The following is a 15,980-nucleotide window of genomic DNA, read 5'->3' on the forward strand; positions in this document are numbered from 1 at the left end:
GTGTCTGCCGTCAAAAGATTTATTGGTAATCCGTCGGCACCCGGAGATCGGTAGCTAGTGAATTTTTGATTGGATATATTGTGTAATTGTTAATTAGTGTAGCTAATCCACGTTTGTTTTTTGTGTGAATTTTTTTAGCGCAAGAACAATAACAATACCATTCTACTTTCAACAATTTTAATATTTAAACATTATTTTCGGGTTTATTTATTTATTTTTGTGGTTTTAGGTGTCTTGGTGTGCTTAGGTGTTTTAGGTGTCTAGCGGGCGAACACGATGTCGTAGGATAACCGCTCTTACACTAAATTGTAGATATTAAAATTCTCTATTGCTTTTGTATATAATTTGTGGGTTTATTCCTTGGAAACCCTATGAAAATGCCCTTCTGTGTTTTTTGATCCTCTAATTTTTGTGATTTTAGGTGTCTAGCGGGCGAACACGATGTCGTAGGATAACCGTTCTTACACTAAATTGTAGGTATTAAAATTCTCTATCGCTTTTGTATATAATTTGTGGGTTTACTCCTTGGAAACCCTATGAAAATGCCCTTTTTGTGTTTTTTGACCCTCTAATTTTTGTGGTTGTAGGTGTCTAGCGGGCGAATAGGATGCCGTAGGACAACCGTGCTGTTATTGTAAGTTTTAAATCTTTATCACTTTCATCTATAACTTGTGAGCAACCTACAAACATAAAATAAAAGTACGGTAATTTAATTGCTTCAAATCACATTTTTTCTGTTATTTACAGCAGATAATTTGTGTACCAAAATATTGACAGTCGCGTTGTTGTGTTTAACTTACGAATATAGATTGTTGTCCTTCCAACTGTGGGTCGGTTATCAATTGTCGTTCTTGTTTAGTCCGGGTTAGTCGTTCGGGCACCGTGGTGTGGTGTGCACGTGTTTTGTTCAGTAATCAAACTTCGTGACAATTGTTAGCGTTACTAAAGATTTTAATTCTGGAATTGAACTAGAATTGGTCGACATTTAGTACTCGTAATAACAGACCAGTGTGGTAGTTATTTGTGGGACGTGCGTGGTGGCCGTCGGATAAGTACGTTCGCGTGGCTAAGCATATTTGTTGTTCAGGTATTTAATTTATGTGATTGCACACTGCTGTCTTTATCAATCGTGGATTAATTCACCTGTGCGTGTCCGTTGGCAATCAGTTATCGTTTCGCACATAAGAAGTACTTGGATTTATAATTAATTACTGCAAATGTACAACTTTGATGCTCAGACAAAAAAGTTTGTAAATGCACGAATGGAATTTGCAATATCTATAGCTGAAGTGTTGGAGATGTGCGTATTTTAAGGCAAATTTTGACTACTCCCGAATTTACTAGCTGTCGATATTTTTTTATTTATAAAATGTATCTATTATTATTGTTCTCAATAAAACACTATGTAAAATTATGTACACAATGTATCTCATGCATATTTCCGTGTGGTATCCTCTTTGTCGTTTTCAGTATTGACGCCGTAAGTCATGTTGCCTATAAGTCAACATAGTTGAGCTGTGTTGTTGTTTTTAAAAAGTTGAATCAAGTATAAACATAAATAGAAGAATCAAATATTAATGATTAAAACACTCGGTGGTCGAGTGGGTACGTGCACCTGCTAGCATGCTAGTAGACACGGATCGAATCTCAGTTGTGGAAGGCATTTTTCTCAAATATAAAAATTACAGGTGTAATTTGGGTTGCATATATGAATTGCAACGAAATATAAGAGAAATTGAAATACAAGTGAAGCAATATGAGAAATAAGAAAGCAGCAAGAGGAACAGAGAAGTAGAAGAAGAAGAAGGAGTAGTAGAGAATAGGAGAAGATAGAAGGAAAGAGCCACAGGAGTGGATCAGATTTTTAAATTTTTTGGCACGTGTCGTTATAAGACAGTCTACAGGTCGATCTTCCAGAGCGCCGGAGGCGCTCTGGTCGATTCGCCCACTGCTTCGATGTATCCATTGCTTCCGGCCCATCCTACAGCTACGATGCCTCTGCGCTTCATCCCCGGAATTATCAGGCATATCAACAATTTTTATGGTGGGGGGTCACCCCCAGAGAGAGGGAACTCCTTATAAGGACAATCCTTATAAGGTTTTGTAAAAATATTTCTAAGTTTTAAGTCGCCTCAAGAGAGGTGACACTTAAAAATATTCTTACAAGTTCTGACCTGTAGCTGAAATGAAAGAAGGAGCACACAAATCACACAGGATACCTTAACAATTTTTATAGTGGTGATTCCCCTGAGAGAGGGAACTCTCGGCGAGACCTGTACCTGAAATGATAGATAGGGGTACATGCAAACCATAAGTCAAAATCTTTCTTAACATTTCTTTATTAACAAATACAATTCGATACAATACAAGTTTAGATTATACCAGTCAACAAAATACATGTCGCCATATTGAAACAGGACTTACGATCTGCTTAGCTGCGCACATATAAACAAGTACCACTTTCAACAGTTCTACCGCGATAAAGAAATTAGCAAATAGGACAATTTCAACGTCATTGAAAATGGAAACAAATATACAGGGTGTTGCAAAAGGAAATTTTAAAGGGCAAAGAAAAAATTCTCAACACTACAAACGCCGCTCGTTTTCACTCGACGGTCAGGGAAACTAATATACAGGGTGTTCCAGAAAGAAAATTCAAAGTGCAAAAGGGAAAATCTTGAAAATGACAGCTAAAGCAAAATTTTCACGGCCACAAAGGAAAACATTTATATGTATATACACAGGGTGTTCAATAAAAAAAATCCCATGTTCAAAACAGAGAACACTCAAAACTCACAACTAAAGGTGATTTTCTACGTGCTGTTAGGAAAACTAATATACAGGGTGTTACAAAAAATTTAGAAACTACAAATTAACAACAATATTTTAATATAAAATCAGAGATATTACCCGAAAAACATCGGAAAATTGAGCAAAAAGGTGCTACAAAAATAAAACACTTACACTTTAATATATTGTGAATATATATTTATTAATTGATGGTAGCATCAACTGTAAAACAGTAACCGACGGGTGAAGCATCATCATAAATTGATAGAATATCCGGCGGAAAACATTTAAATCAATAGACGGCAAGCGACGGCGCGTAGCAACACAGTGGTTAAAGACGATAAAAATAACTATTTCTTTGTAAATATTAAGATATATTGAGACTGCAAAAACGAAAAACTATTCACCGTTCAAGATTTTATTTCAACAAGAAATTATTAATTTAATGATGCAATTCGATTAAAAAATTTTACGTGGTCATCGAAAACATGACCGAACCGACGGCCGACGGCAAAGTAAGCGTGGTCGACCACATGAATACATATTGTCATTTTAATAATCCTCAGATAATTTTAAAAACCGTGCTTGTAATAATTAAATCAAGTATGTTATTTTCGGGAACACGACCAAGAAGAATTCTGATAAAAATGCCACCACGTGATTGTAATCTACAAAATTAATATCCTTCATATTGAATAATCAATTTAAGTTAAACCGCTTTAACTTTTCGTGAAAAAATTTAATTATCCACCTACCTGTGCATTGATGAGGAGATTTTCTATCCTCTAATATATTCTATCAACTGAAACCTCGCGCCGGAATTAACGGACACTTATTTCTCACTTAAGAAGGCTCGAACCGCCATAAATCATTAAACAAAACAGGCACACATACCCATTGCGAATATTTTACCGATGGCCGAAAGAATACACGACGATTAATCCAATTAAAACCTCAAAACGCGCGACGATTAGAGAGACACGCTCGCGGACCACGCGGTGAAACAACTGCCGTGTGCGCTGCGCGTAGCCGGGTACAAGGCAAGTATGCAGCGATATCACGCGTCAGTCGAACAAAAAAGTTGTTTATACACAAACGTACTGATAAACACGTAGTTGAGAAGACGAAAATAAAAAATTCACAATGTTGAAATGCACATACACGAAATTTACTTTTACTTTCAATATTTCTCGGCATACGAAAAGAATAAGTTAGTTCAATTGGAAATTTAAGAGATGACATTTTAATTCATAAGAAAAAGGGGGGGGGCTAGATACTTTATTTTCACGATTTTCGACTATGAATATCTTCTAAACAAATAAAGGTAGCAACTACAAAATTATAGATTATGGAAGATTGGAAAATTCCCTATCTGATCGAAATTTAAAGTATTATTATTTAATGGGGTAAAAGATTTAAAAACGCGACTGAAAGTGCTACAAATGGATGGAAATTTTTAATTTTTACGTTTTATTTCAATTGCGAATAACTCGTAAACTAAAAGAGATAGAAAGGAACAAATCGCAGAATTTTAATCTACGGACATTTCTCTAATAAGCTATTTAAATGGAAAATTAAAAAATGAAGCTTTAATTCATGAGAAAAAATGGCGCTAGGCTAGCCCGCGACCTTGTGCGGGAATTGCATTTGGCACAATGCATGCGAACTAAATTAAACTAGAAGACCAGCAGAGCGAGGCGTAAAAGGATGGCAATGACAACGCACGGCAATCTTGGTCAGATTTTACATAAAATATTTAAGTGATATCTGCTTAAGTGATCTGCTGATAATAAAAATGTTTTGCATTCTTGATGATTTTTATAATAAACTATTAGAATTAATATAAAATTGTTAGTTATATTCATGAAAGAATTGAAGAATATTTTCAATTTGCGATGCTAATATAACAAACCGCAACCGTGTGTTATGATTTCACGAAATAAAGATTCGATACCTGCAGGTAAAATAAAAAAAAAACTTATCTCTTGCACGAAATCGCGTGATCACACACGGACACGGTGTGCACTCACTACCACCAACAAGCAATATTTATCGCAAAAACGTGCATCGTAGTGCCATCTAACCGACTATCTAGTAATGGCAGATTTAAATTTAAAACACATTTTATCAAATATGCAACAAAGTTGATATTGCATGAAAATACCAGTCTTAAGCAATTTAATAATGCCTATCAAATTGCAATATTTCTTAAATTTATATTCTATGGTACAACAAAATAATATTATATTCACACATCGGAGAAAAACAAACATTCTGTGCGGAGTATCGAAACGGTGAGATAAAAATTACTTACTCAAGCACGAAGGAACCTCCTAAGAACGGGGAACAACATGGCAATCAATCCAATGTAAACACAATAACCGACAAACCGCAGCGTAAACATCAAAAGCGAGGAAAAAATCATTTACGGACGTTAAACGCACTTTTAATCATTTCCAAAACACAGCAGATGCATGTTACACGTCGATTGATGACCGAATATAATGCAAATGTAGAAAATAGAAGTCCGATAAAACAATACTCGTCGCGCGAGATGCATCTGGATACGCCAGCACCAGGCACGAAACTGGTTGCAAAACATCGATAGCGTATGCCGAAGCCATGCCAGTAACGACGCGAGAGTTTATGATAAGAAAGCAAGAGATGCGCAAAGCCGGCACGTCGACGGCGCGCGACCTTGTGCGCTAATTACATGTGGCACGATACATAATTGCGATCTAAACGATACAAGAATGTGCCATGCGTCAAGTGGCAACGGCGAGAGAAGATTCTAATTTTTCTCCATTTTCTCAAAAACTAAACGCGATAATAAAAAGGAACAGATTGAAAATTCTCAAACTACGGAAAATTTTCTATAAAATTAGCTAGTTAAATTGGAAATCTAGAAAATAAAATTTTAATTCATTAGAAAAAATGGGCAAGGATAATTTAGTTCCACGATTCTCAAAAGTGAATATCTTCTAAACTAAAAGAGATAGCAACGAGAAAATTGTTGATTACCGAAGATTAAATCTTTATCAGATAAAAATTTAAAATAATTTAATTTAATGAGGTAAAAGGTCAAAAAACGCGACTAAAAGTGCTAAAAAGTGACATTTATCAATTTTTGCCCATTTTATTCAATCGCGAATATCTCGTAATCTAAAAGAGATAAATAGGTACCAATCGCAGAGACTATTCTACGAACTATTCTCTATAAGATGGGCTAGCTAAAACGGAAATCTAAGAGAAAAATTTTTAATTCTTAAGAAAAAATTACCAAATAATTTGATAATTTATTTCGAGGATGTTTGATAATTAATATCTCTTAAACCAAAAGCTATAGCAACCAACGAATTGCTGATTATGAAAGATTGGAAAATTCTCTATCAGATAAATATATATAATACTTATGGTTTCAGCAATTAAATGTCAAAAAACGCGACTAAAATGCGAAAAATTGACATTTTTCAATTCTTGACGTTTTTTTAAAATATCTGGGAATATGGGAATTAGCGCAATAAGTACTAGTGCGTATACACACAACTTTCCATATAACTCGCGTTACGGAACTTTCTTGCAATAAATTTCAATACAGGGAGATACGCAAATAAATTCTGCATCTGGGAAAATTATTCCGAACTTACTCTGACAGCGCGTTCGCCTGTTATACCAAAAGAACTACAATTCCTAGCGCAACGAGTACTACGGCGCACACACACATCTTTCAATATAACTCGCGTTACTGAATTTTTTTGCAATAAATTTCTATACAGGGAGATTTTGGGGTTCAACAATGTCACATCGTATAAAATGCCTTTCGGGTTATGCAAATTTGAAAGTATCATTAAAATTGCACGTCGGTTCCCGAGATACAGACAAATTTCTACCGCGTGCTTCGAAAATTATCTTTAAGATAAAAGCTAACAAAATCGGAAAGAAAGTTTAAATATCACAAAGGGTTCCCAAAATATGACCAGTTTTCTACCATAAGTTTGGAAAAACTAAAAAAAAGGGCAAACTTTAGCGACCATTTTGAAAAACATTTTGAGAATATGCAACATGCGACACGAGGAGATGGCAATTCTATTTTTCTCAGAAACTAAACGCAATAGAAAGGTACGGATTGAATATTCCTAATTTTCTACAAGATAAACGAGTTAAATTGAAAATCTAATAAACGAAAAAATAATTTAATAAAGGTAGCGGTAGAAGTGACTCCCATTCAAGGCACCGTACGAGGCTAGCGGTTAAAGTGACTCATGTTCAGGGCACCGTACGAGGGTAGCGGTAGAAGTGACTCCCATTGCGAAAAAATGGGCAAGGGGGTTGCGGTATCCTGTTTTTTAGGATTTAGGACATATCTTATAAACTAAAAGCGCTAGCGACCAGCCGATTGAAGATTATGAAAGTTTGGAAAATTCTCTGATAAGATGAAAAAATAATTAAAATACGGGGTGTAAAGGTTCTGAAATCGTGTCTAAAAGTGCACAAACGTGAACTTTTTCATTTTTGAGAGTTTTCTCCGATTGTGAATATCTCGAAAACTAAAAGAGATACAGAGGAGCGGATTGAAACTCGACTGTCTTGTGTCTTTGCAACATGCAAATACAAACTTATGTACGACGCAGGAATTAAAATGAAAAATATAATTGAATTATAAACTTACCAATGCAGATCACATCGAACTCCAAGGCACGGCAAATACTGTAAATAAGAAAAGAAAACATTATATTCATGTAATAGTATAATATGATGCAGCAACATGCGGCGTGAGGGGATGGCAACGACGACACACGGCAATGCGATAAGAAAGTGTGAATTGTGTTCAAAACAAACACAAGTCTCGTGTCGAATGCTCACGCTTACCGATAAATACAGAAATAAACAATACAAATCTATTTTACGATTTTTAGTTCATGCTAAGGCCATCTATAAATAATACACGTCCTAGCCCCATAATTTTAATTAAGTATTAAAATAATAATAAATTAAAATTCGATTTATGTAATTTTAAATTCTAATAATGAAAGATTATCAGTTTTTTACATTAAATATTTAAGTGATATATAAGTGCTATTAAGATGAGATGAGGAAGAATATGTCTTATTGAATCTTCACCAAATAAAATTCAACAACATTGCAATACAATTAAACGTATAACTAAACTGAAATCTAAGTACACGGCAAACAGTTTATATAAATAATGAAATTATTTTACTTACCGGTTATGGAAGACGGTATATCGACGGAAAGTTGGCGAATGCTGAAATAAATGAGAAATAAAACATTAGCTACAACATTTCGTGCTATGAATCTGCGTTCCGTCGGAACCCAAACTTTGAATTAAAATTCTTGTTATTCGCATAATAAACATAGGAATGACAATATTTACCTGGTAGCACATTGACCGATGCTCCTCTGTTGATGATAAATATGTTTCTCACAAGTCAATTAATTATTAGCGTTCATAGCGTTGATATTTTCTTTGGCCGTCGCCCGACGGCAACGGGCACGATCACGTAAATAAATTAAACACGCAAAATTTACAATTACGCAGATTACACACGCGATAAATAGCTGATAAAAGATCAAACACGTTTATTAACACTAATTATCACCGGCGATCAGGAAATATAACACGCATTACCGAACTTACATCAAAGAATAGCACAAGTCAAAAGCGTGGAATGTGTGCTCGTCGATATCGCACCGATTGAACAAAACAAAATTCTCTCGCTGGAATATTTCGAGGTAATCCTACATCGTTACGCCATCTGAGAACACTTTATAGTACCTCACAAAAACAAAGTGTTTCAAACAGTGTGGCGCGCATGTGTGTCAGTGCGAAATTGTCTATGAGGCAGTGAGTGGTCACGCACTTAAATAGCAGCGTACGTGTGATACACGTACACGAAAGTGCGCATGCATCACACTGTCTAAATGACTAGCAAATTTACACCAAAAAGACAATAAGTCAAATCTAGACAACGCATAATGTTCAAATTTAATCTATCAAATAACAAACACAAATCAGAGACTGTTAAGTCTTTAAAACCACATGATGACGATGATGATGACAACACACAACTCAAGTGTAAATAAATTTATTGTAATTACGATTGTTTACGATAATAGTCCAATAGACGGCAGTGTCACCAGGTATAACTAAAGGTCCTCAAAGATAGCCACACGAGACTTGGTCGTACCGCTCTTCCTCTTTCACAGCGTCGAGTATGTGACGAATGTGTTTATGCATGAGTACTACGTACACAATTAAAAGAAATACAATCCCATAATTCTGAAGAATTCTGTAAACGGTATTTTTTAAAATTTATAAGTGTAACAAAATCTCAGGCGCCTCTGCTATAATTTTATTAATTAAATGCATTTTTTATAACTAAAAAATTAAAAATTTATAAGATTATAAGAAAACAATTATATAAACAAAATATTTTAGTACAGTATTTTAATGTACTAGTTTAGTTTAGAAGATATACACAATAATGGCTATAGAACAAAAGTTCATAATCCGAAAAAATGATTTCGCACGATGCTTTTAATTTATAAGTAGTCCATTTTAATCAACATTGAGAGGCAGCTGCAGTATAAATTTTTATCTTGCAAGTTTGCCTTGCCAAATAAGTATGTTTCCAGCTCACCTTATCAATCAAGTACACAGATCAAGTAGTCTCCAATTTTTCGGTTATAAGCGCTTTCACATCAGTAGTGCTCCGCTGTTACAGTAAAAAACAAGCACCGACAAGATACTTACAACTGTAACTCCCGTGCTGTGCGCTGTGTGTGACGACATAAAAATGTTTACTGTGATAACCCTGTCCGAATGCTTGATGTTGACATTTTCGTTACTAACGATAGTTTGTCTACGTAAACTGCTCGCTGTAGAACCACCGCCAATTTTTAACATCTATCGTCTGCCCGGTCAATTCTACTGGTTTAAAGTATTATTTATTTATATTTCGTTAAAATTGAAAGGGGTAAGCAGAATTATGGATTAAACTATTATTGAACTGCATTTTAAAATAATTCATATTTCAGTTGAAGAAAGTCACTATCAATTATGACGACATTGAGAAACCACAGTTGCTGGCAGACAACGATAAGCCGATCGACGCCGTCTACTTCAATGGCGCAAACGCCAAAAATGACGCCTTAATTGTTGGAATGGCGCGCAGAAAGGCGCCACTCATTGACGGATTTCTACTGCTGCGATTGTCTACTTTTAAATCGGGCGTATTGCAGTCATTAAGGCTACCTGAGACGTCGCTAACTCAGATTGAACCTGAAACAGGTTACTGCGCCGAGGGAATATCCCTTAAACCGGTGGTTGCAAAGAAGAAATGGGAGATTAAATACGACGGACAAATGCGCGACGCTGAAGGTACCCTTCACACTGTGCAATTGAAGCTTTACTGGACATCGGAAAAGGAATGCTTTAATTTTGATCATGACATGGATCCATATTTAATGGCAACTGCGATTGCAAAAGAACGTTGGAATAAGGAATATTTTGATTTAGTTAAACGGTATTATGCTAGTTAAATTCCGAGCAACAATATTGATTTTACTTATTTATAGCATACATCAAACACATTATGAACAGCCAGGTGACATAAATGGAACCGCAATCATAGACGGAACTGTGCACGAAGTCAATTTAAAGGGATTGAGGGATCACAGCTTTGGCAACCATAGAGATTGGCGTTACTTTCATCGATACATATTGCACTTTTGCACATTAGAAAATGGTGATCAAATGAATATTGGTATGGTGTCAATGCCGCTTGCATTTTCATTGTGAGTATTTTTTTTCGCAATTTATTATTTTCAGAATATTGAATATATGAGATTAAATTTTAGAGTCTACATTGGATACTACTATAATGCAGCCAAAAATAAAATGTACGCCCTTCAAGCATGCGACTTTCCCTTTTACCAACATGGTGAAAACGGCGTGCCTCCCGTAGATTACGCGTTTCAGTTCAAGGCAGGTAAGTAACATTACACTGGCAACCAGTGCAAGCTGTAATCATTATTTTTGGCGTTTTAAGGAGATCAAGAGTATATCATGGAAGTCAATGTCATCGAAAGCAATGAACTGTACATCAGCAAGGATTGTGAAGCAAAAATCTTCGAGTCTTACAGTAATTACAAAGTTAATGGTATAAAAGGTTGGGGGCATGTAGAATTGCAGTATAAGAACGTTGCTGGAAAAGCCGCCAATAAAATTTAACTTACACCTATTTAATTAATATTAATTTATATTAATACATGCTTTCATAATATAATGGTCACTGTTTATTAGTTTTAACCCAAATTATTTTATTTTATTTCATCTTTGGGAAATAAATCAAACACTTTTACATCAAAAACATAATACATGCCATTTACGCATACATATTTCATACCTGTGTCACCAAAATCACTAAAACAAAAAAAATACCCCACAGTCAAAGATACATCTCAAATAATAAAGTGACTAACCTGTTTGGCGGAAGTTGTTTCACTGAAATCATGAATGAACAATCCCTAACAATTTTCGACAAATAGTGGCTACTTAATGGGCTAGTAATGTGTGATATCAATTCACATTTGGAAAGCTGATCAGATTTTATATCAGCAATCGCTGTTAGCAGCAAGTTCACATAACCACGATCATTTGTCACCGGTGGATTATTGCTATTATCCAATTCTTGGAGTTGTTTTAATCGCTCTAACACTGTAAATGTTGTTGATTTTTCGTGCCAATTGCATTGCGATTGATAATTATAATTAAGAATTTCAACTATCACATTAACTATTGTTGATGTTGGGTTCTTGCTGTCCCAATAAGCAAAAGTTTTGTCAAGTTCTTGCATGTCATGTTGATCCGAGTATATTAACTTAGAATTTTTATAAATCTGAATATTATTTTGCGGATTTTTAAGAAGATTTAATACTGCTTCTTGCATTCTTTTAATATCTCTAAAAATAGTTTATATTTTAATACTAAATAAATATGAATATAAGTTTAAATTTACCCTGAATACAAATCTTTTGGGCAATATTTTGTTACACGTACAATCCTGCCAGACTGTAATTTCTTCTTTTGTTTGTTACAAAACTTACATTTATTGTCAATGTCGATAGGGCACTTCGGTTTGATTTCAAAAGATATTGTTGGCAAATTTTCATAAACTCTGTTCGCTAATTGCAAGTGGGTATAATCATGCATTAACGCAGCACAAATTGTTGATAACACATTATTTTGTCTGAATGCTAAAAAAGCCGTTATTGTTAAATTACATTCATCCAATAAATTTATTAATAATTTTTAAAATCTCCTACACGACGGTTAAGTTATTACAAAACAAGCTAAGTAAGACCACTTTTATTACGATGGGGCGTTAGTTTTTTGGTTTGCTCTAATTTCTTCATCTTGCGATACAATTCTTTTTTTAACGCGATAACATCCGATTCAGCAGATTTCTTCTCGTCTTTTAAACGCAGTATTTCCTCGTGAATCTTACGTTTGTTAACGGCAACAGTTTGAGCGTGTAATAAAGATTCTATCAACTTATCAGCATCGGCAATTCGTTTTTCAATATCGCGAGTCTCGTGCAAATATCTCTGCATTAATTTCTCAATTCGATCTCTGATATCTTCTAAGCACCTCAATCGCTTTACCGTCTTGTCAATGCGTAGCTTAATTTTTCGCTCTTCCTTTAAAAGCAATAAACCACAATAAAATTTCGGTATTAAAATACTTAGAAAACTTTACCTTGAAAAGATCACAAGCCATTGAGGCAATTTACGGATGGTTACATTTACAATTTTAAAGATGGGTACAAAACCGTATTAGGAATTTAAACTTGAGTGACACATGACAATTTCCCTAATATAATTTAGTACTTACGTGGTCTAATTGTTGCAATATTGGTTTCAATTTGTTGAATATCTCGCGCGTCAATTTTAACTTTGTGTACTTTTGAGACAAAAGGTTCCAGTAATATGCACATTATATTATTATGAAAATTAATTGAGTTATTCCATTTCTCTTCATCATTACTCAAATCATTAACGCTTTGTTTTTTAATCAGAAGTATTTTATTTTCATTTTGTAAAGAAAGCGCTAGATGAGCATTTCCTTCACCACGATACTCATAAGGGTATGTAAAACAACCATTATGATAAATCGTTAACATTATAGATTCTGCAGTAGTGCATTTATTATGATTACTTCCACTACACCCACTTATGCGTGATGCATGCTTGCAGACTTAACGTGTTTCTCAGCAGCTGATTTAGTGTATATTTGCTTGCATACATAGCAGACTTGTCTGAAAATATGTCTGGCACATGCGCGCTACCACTATTGTCAAAATTTCTGTCATTGCAGCTTGGTAGAACGAAAATAATTGCCAACTTACAGCCAATTGACGGCTGAAAATCGCATAATAACATAAAAATGAGTTCGCAGGCTGCCCGAACTGCAGTGCGAGAGGTTCGCCCTTTATTGTCTTTGGACCGTGAAGAGGCTAGAAGACGCGCCCGCAATTTGTACAGGGCTTGGTACAAGCAACTTCCTCATGTTGGTATGTTTAACCTATGATTTATGTAATAGTTACTGGAATTTAATAACAATTTGAACGCGATTCGCGATTTTAGTGAGACAATACGATATCCCAAAATCGGTGGAGCAATGCAAAGCGAAACTTCGCGAAGAGTTCATGAAGCACAAGGATTGTGAAGATGTTAGAGTTATTGACATGCTTGTTATTAAGGTATAGTAAACATTCAATTTTAGAAACTAAACTGATGCCAAAACTAATTGCATTAATTTTCTAGGGTCAAATGGAGTTGAAAGAAACGGTAAACATTTGGAAACAGAAAGGGCATATAATGAATTACTTCAAGGAAACATGGGAACCCAAACCCACAGATTTTCTATCCAAGTTTTTGCAAGGAACACCTTAATTTATGCAACCATCTGCAAAATTAGTATGAAGAAATGAAATAATTATGTTGTACATATGGTAGGAGATTTAAAATAAATAAAATTACAAACAATACCAAATATAATTTCTTTTCAAACCAAACCAAGATGTTTATGTTTGAATTTTATGTTGGTCAACAATTAGATAATTTCGCCTTTCAATCAAAACATGATGGCATCTATTTTGAAAAAAATCTGTCAAAAGTATCTGTGATAAATTTGTATTACCACTGCTAGATTATATTCACAATGTTTAGACCATGTTCATGTCCTTGCAAAAATTACGGAATAACGCGTTCAACAATATGGGCACGTATCGGTACTGGTTATCGAATCGAAAATTTGCAGAAGAAATATTTCAACCTGGCTGTCATGCTAATCAAACAATATTACTTTCAAAACGATGTACTACTTCACGCGCTGGGATTCGCAAATGATAAACAATCTGTCACTTACTTTGTCAAGCATATTCTTCAAATAATGAAAACTGGATCTTCACTGCTTCTGGTTGACGATCACAACAATACTATTGCTGGTGTTTTGTTATTGTCCGTTGTTGACAAATTGGATTTTGGCCGCACGTTCAGTCACACAAGTATGCACAACGGAAAAGTGTATGATAACTGCATTTCTTTACGGAACTCAATGCAGAAGAAAATTGATTTCTTTATTGATTATGACACCGACGTGTTATTGCGATTTTATTTGGTATGTATTGCCGATGAACATCGCGGTAAACAACTGGGATATCACTTATTTCGCACCGGCTTAGAGGTCGCGAGGCATTTGCACATTCCAATCGCATGCGCAGTGTGCACATCGGAAGAGAGTAAAACACTCGCAACAAAAGTAGGCTTTGAACTGGTTGATAGTGTAAATTATGATCAATGGTTTGCATCATTTGAAGAAGAATCGTTTAATGCACCAAATTCACGACATTGCGTTGCGCTGATGGTCGCAAAAGTGCCAGCTTTTATTCATCACCAGTTACTTACTCAGCCAAGAATAACACCACAGACAAAAATAAATTAAGCAAGAATAAGAATAAAAAGAAGTAAATTATTGCAATCCCCATAAAATTTAAAATTTAAAAGTAATTGTGTCCCAGAAACAAATGATTTATATCATTGTGAAAATCGTAGGCTTGCCAAGCAAAAGTTTGTGTTGACATGGCGCGCAAGCCTTCCGCGTGTTTGGAAACTTTATAAATAGAATAGCTTTATATTTAAAATTATTCATATACAAAATATTTCTCGTTGGTAAAATCTTTATAAAGTTAAATGCACAAAGAAAGTATTGACTTAGAAACGTACCGAAAACCCTTTGAACTCGGGCCTTGCAATGTTTGTCCAGTTCTTCATCTCACACCGTTCAATCTTACTTCCTGGCGATCCCGTATTCGAAAGCCACATCACCCTATATGTAAAAATATGCATTTTTAAATAAATATATGGGTAATTACAGACTCCTTACTTACATGAGTTCAACATTTGGTTTAGTCCCTTGTATGATACCAAAAAATGTGCCTTTTTTAGTTGTCTTCACCCATCCACCAATTCCCAACGTATCACACTGCTCTTTTAAATATTTCGTAAAGTAACATCCTAAAAAATAACTTGAAGCAACAGATGAAGTCGTAAACTTTTCAAGTACCTTGCACTTGTCCGAAAACTTCAAACTCCGCAGATACGGTCGCCATGATGTGTAGCGCAACTGATTTCCGTTAGATACTTCAGATTTAGAAAGCCATTCACTGCCAATATAAGTATGTAAGATTGGTTGTATGGCAAAGGAGTGAATGAATAAACTAGGGAAAAGTTGCGTTTAGGACACACGATTAGCAAATAACAAGGCTTTGCGGCGCGCTGGTTGAGTCTATTTAAAACTTCCTGGTCGGCGAACGTGTTTTGCGTCGACTCTCTCACACCTCCAGTTAACGCGTTATGCAATTCTCGTGCGTGCTGGGATTGCACGAAAATAGATAATTTAATGGATCTTCTCGCCACATCTCAACATAAAGTTAGTTAAAAATTGCATTTCGATAGTCACATGTTTTTTCGTTTGGTATTTTAATTGGACCCGTCATTCAGGGGATTGTTTCACTAAGCAAGTGCTGCGTAAATGTAGATTTGATTAATTATCGCTTGGAGTTGTGCCAGAAACGCATGAAAAATCGAGCCAACCGCCGACGTCA

At 35.1% G+C, this 15,980-nt stretch overlaps 4 protein-coding genes across 4 annotated transcripts; 2 read left to right on the forward strand and 2 right to left on the reverse strand.

Moving 5' to 3' along the window:
- Positions 1-9,512: 9,512 nt before the first annotated feature.
- LOC135789630 (uncharacterized) lies at positions 9,513-11,122 on the forward strand. Its single transcript, XM_065299551.1, has 5 exons — positions 9,513-9,788; positions 9,850-10,337; positions 10,390-10,608; positions 10,672-10,802; positions 10,863-11,122. The coding sequence occupies exons 1-5, from the start codon at positions 9,609-9,611 to the stop codon at positions 11,042-11,044; spliced, it is 1,200 nt and encodes a 399-aa protein (XP_065155623.1). The 5' UTR covers positions 9,513-9,608; the 3' UTR covers positions 11,045-11,122.
- Positions 11,087-13,092, reverse strand: Ipk1 (Inositol phosphate kinase 1). The gene is made up of 4 exons (XM_065299552.1): positions 12,707-13,092; positions 11,832-12,069; positions 11,296-11,775; positions 11,087-11,236 (listed from the first exon to the last, which is right to left on the reverse strand). Exons 1-4 carry the CDS (start codon positions 12,993-12,995, stop codon positions 11,134-11,136), a joined length of 1,110 nt encoding a protein of 369 aa, XP_065155624.1. The 5' UTR covers positions 12,996-13,092; the 3' UTR covers positions 11,087-11,133.
- A 63-nt stretch (positions 13,093-13,155) lies between these two features.
- On the forward strand, positions 13,156-13,872 carry ND-B14 (NADH dehydrogenase (ubiquinone) B14 subunit). Its single transcript, XM_065299553.1, has 3 exons — positions 13,156-13,385; positions 13,459-13,574; positions 13,639-13,872. Exons 1-3 carry the CDS (start codon positions 13,259-13,261, stop codon positions 13,765-13,767), a joined length of 372 nt encoding a protein of 123 aa, XP_065155625.1. The 5' UTR covers positions 13,156-13,258; the 3' UTR covers positions 13,768-13,872.
- Positions 13,873-14,987: 1,115 nt separating this feature from the next.
- LOC135789633 (acylphosphatase-2-like) lies at positions 14,988-15,676 on the reverse strand. Its single transcript, XM_065299554.1, has 3 exons — positions 15,440-15,676; positions 15,264-15,390; positions 14,988-15,202 (listed from the first exon to the last, which is right to left on the reverse strand). The coding sequence occupies exons 1-3, from the start codon at positions 15,483-15,485 to the stop codon at positions 15,088-15,090; spliced, it is 288 nt and encodes a 95-aa protein (XP_065155626.1). The 5' UTR covers positions 15,486-15,676; the 3' UTR covers positions 14,988-15,087.
- Between the last annotated feature and the right edge of the window lie 304 nt (positions 15,677-15,980).

Source organism: Atheta coriaria, unplaced genomic scaffold, assembly GCF_025399875.1.
Source record: "Atheta coriaria isolate IRGN ID8LTWV9N9 unplaced genomic scaffold, Caltech_Dcor_3.1 hic_scaffold_3_pilon, whole genome shotgun sequence".
Classification (NCBI taxonomy): Eukaryota; Metazoa; Arthropoda; class Insecta; order Coleoptera; family Staphylinidae; genus Dalotia; species Dalotia coriaria.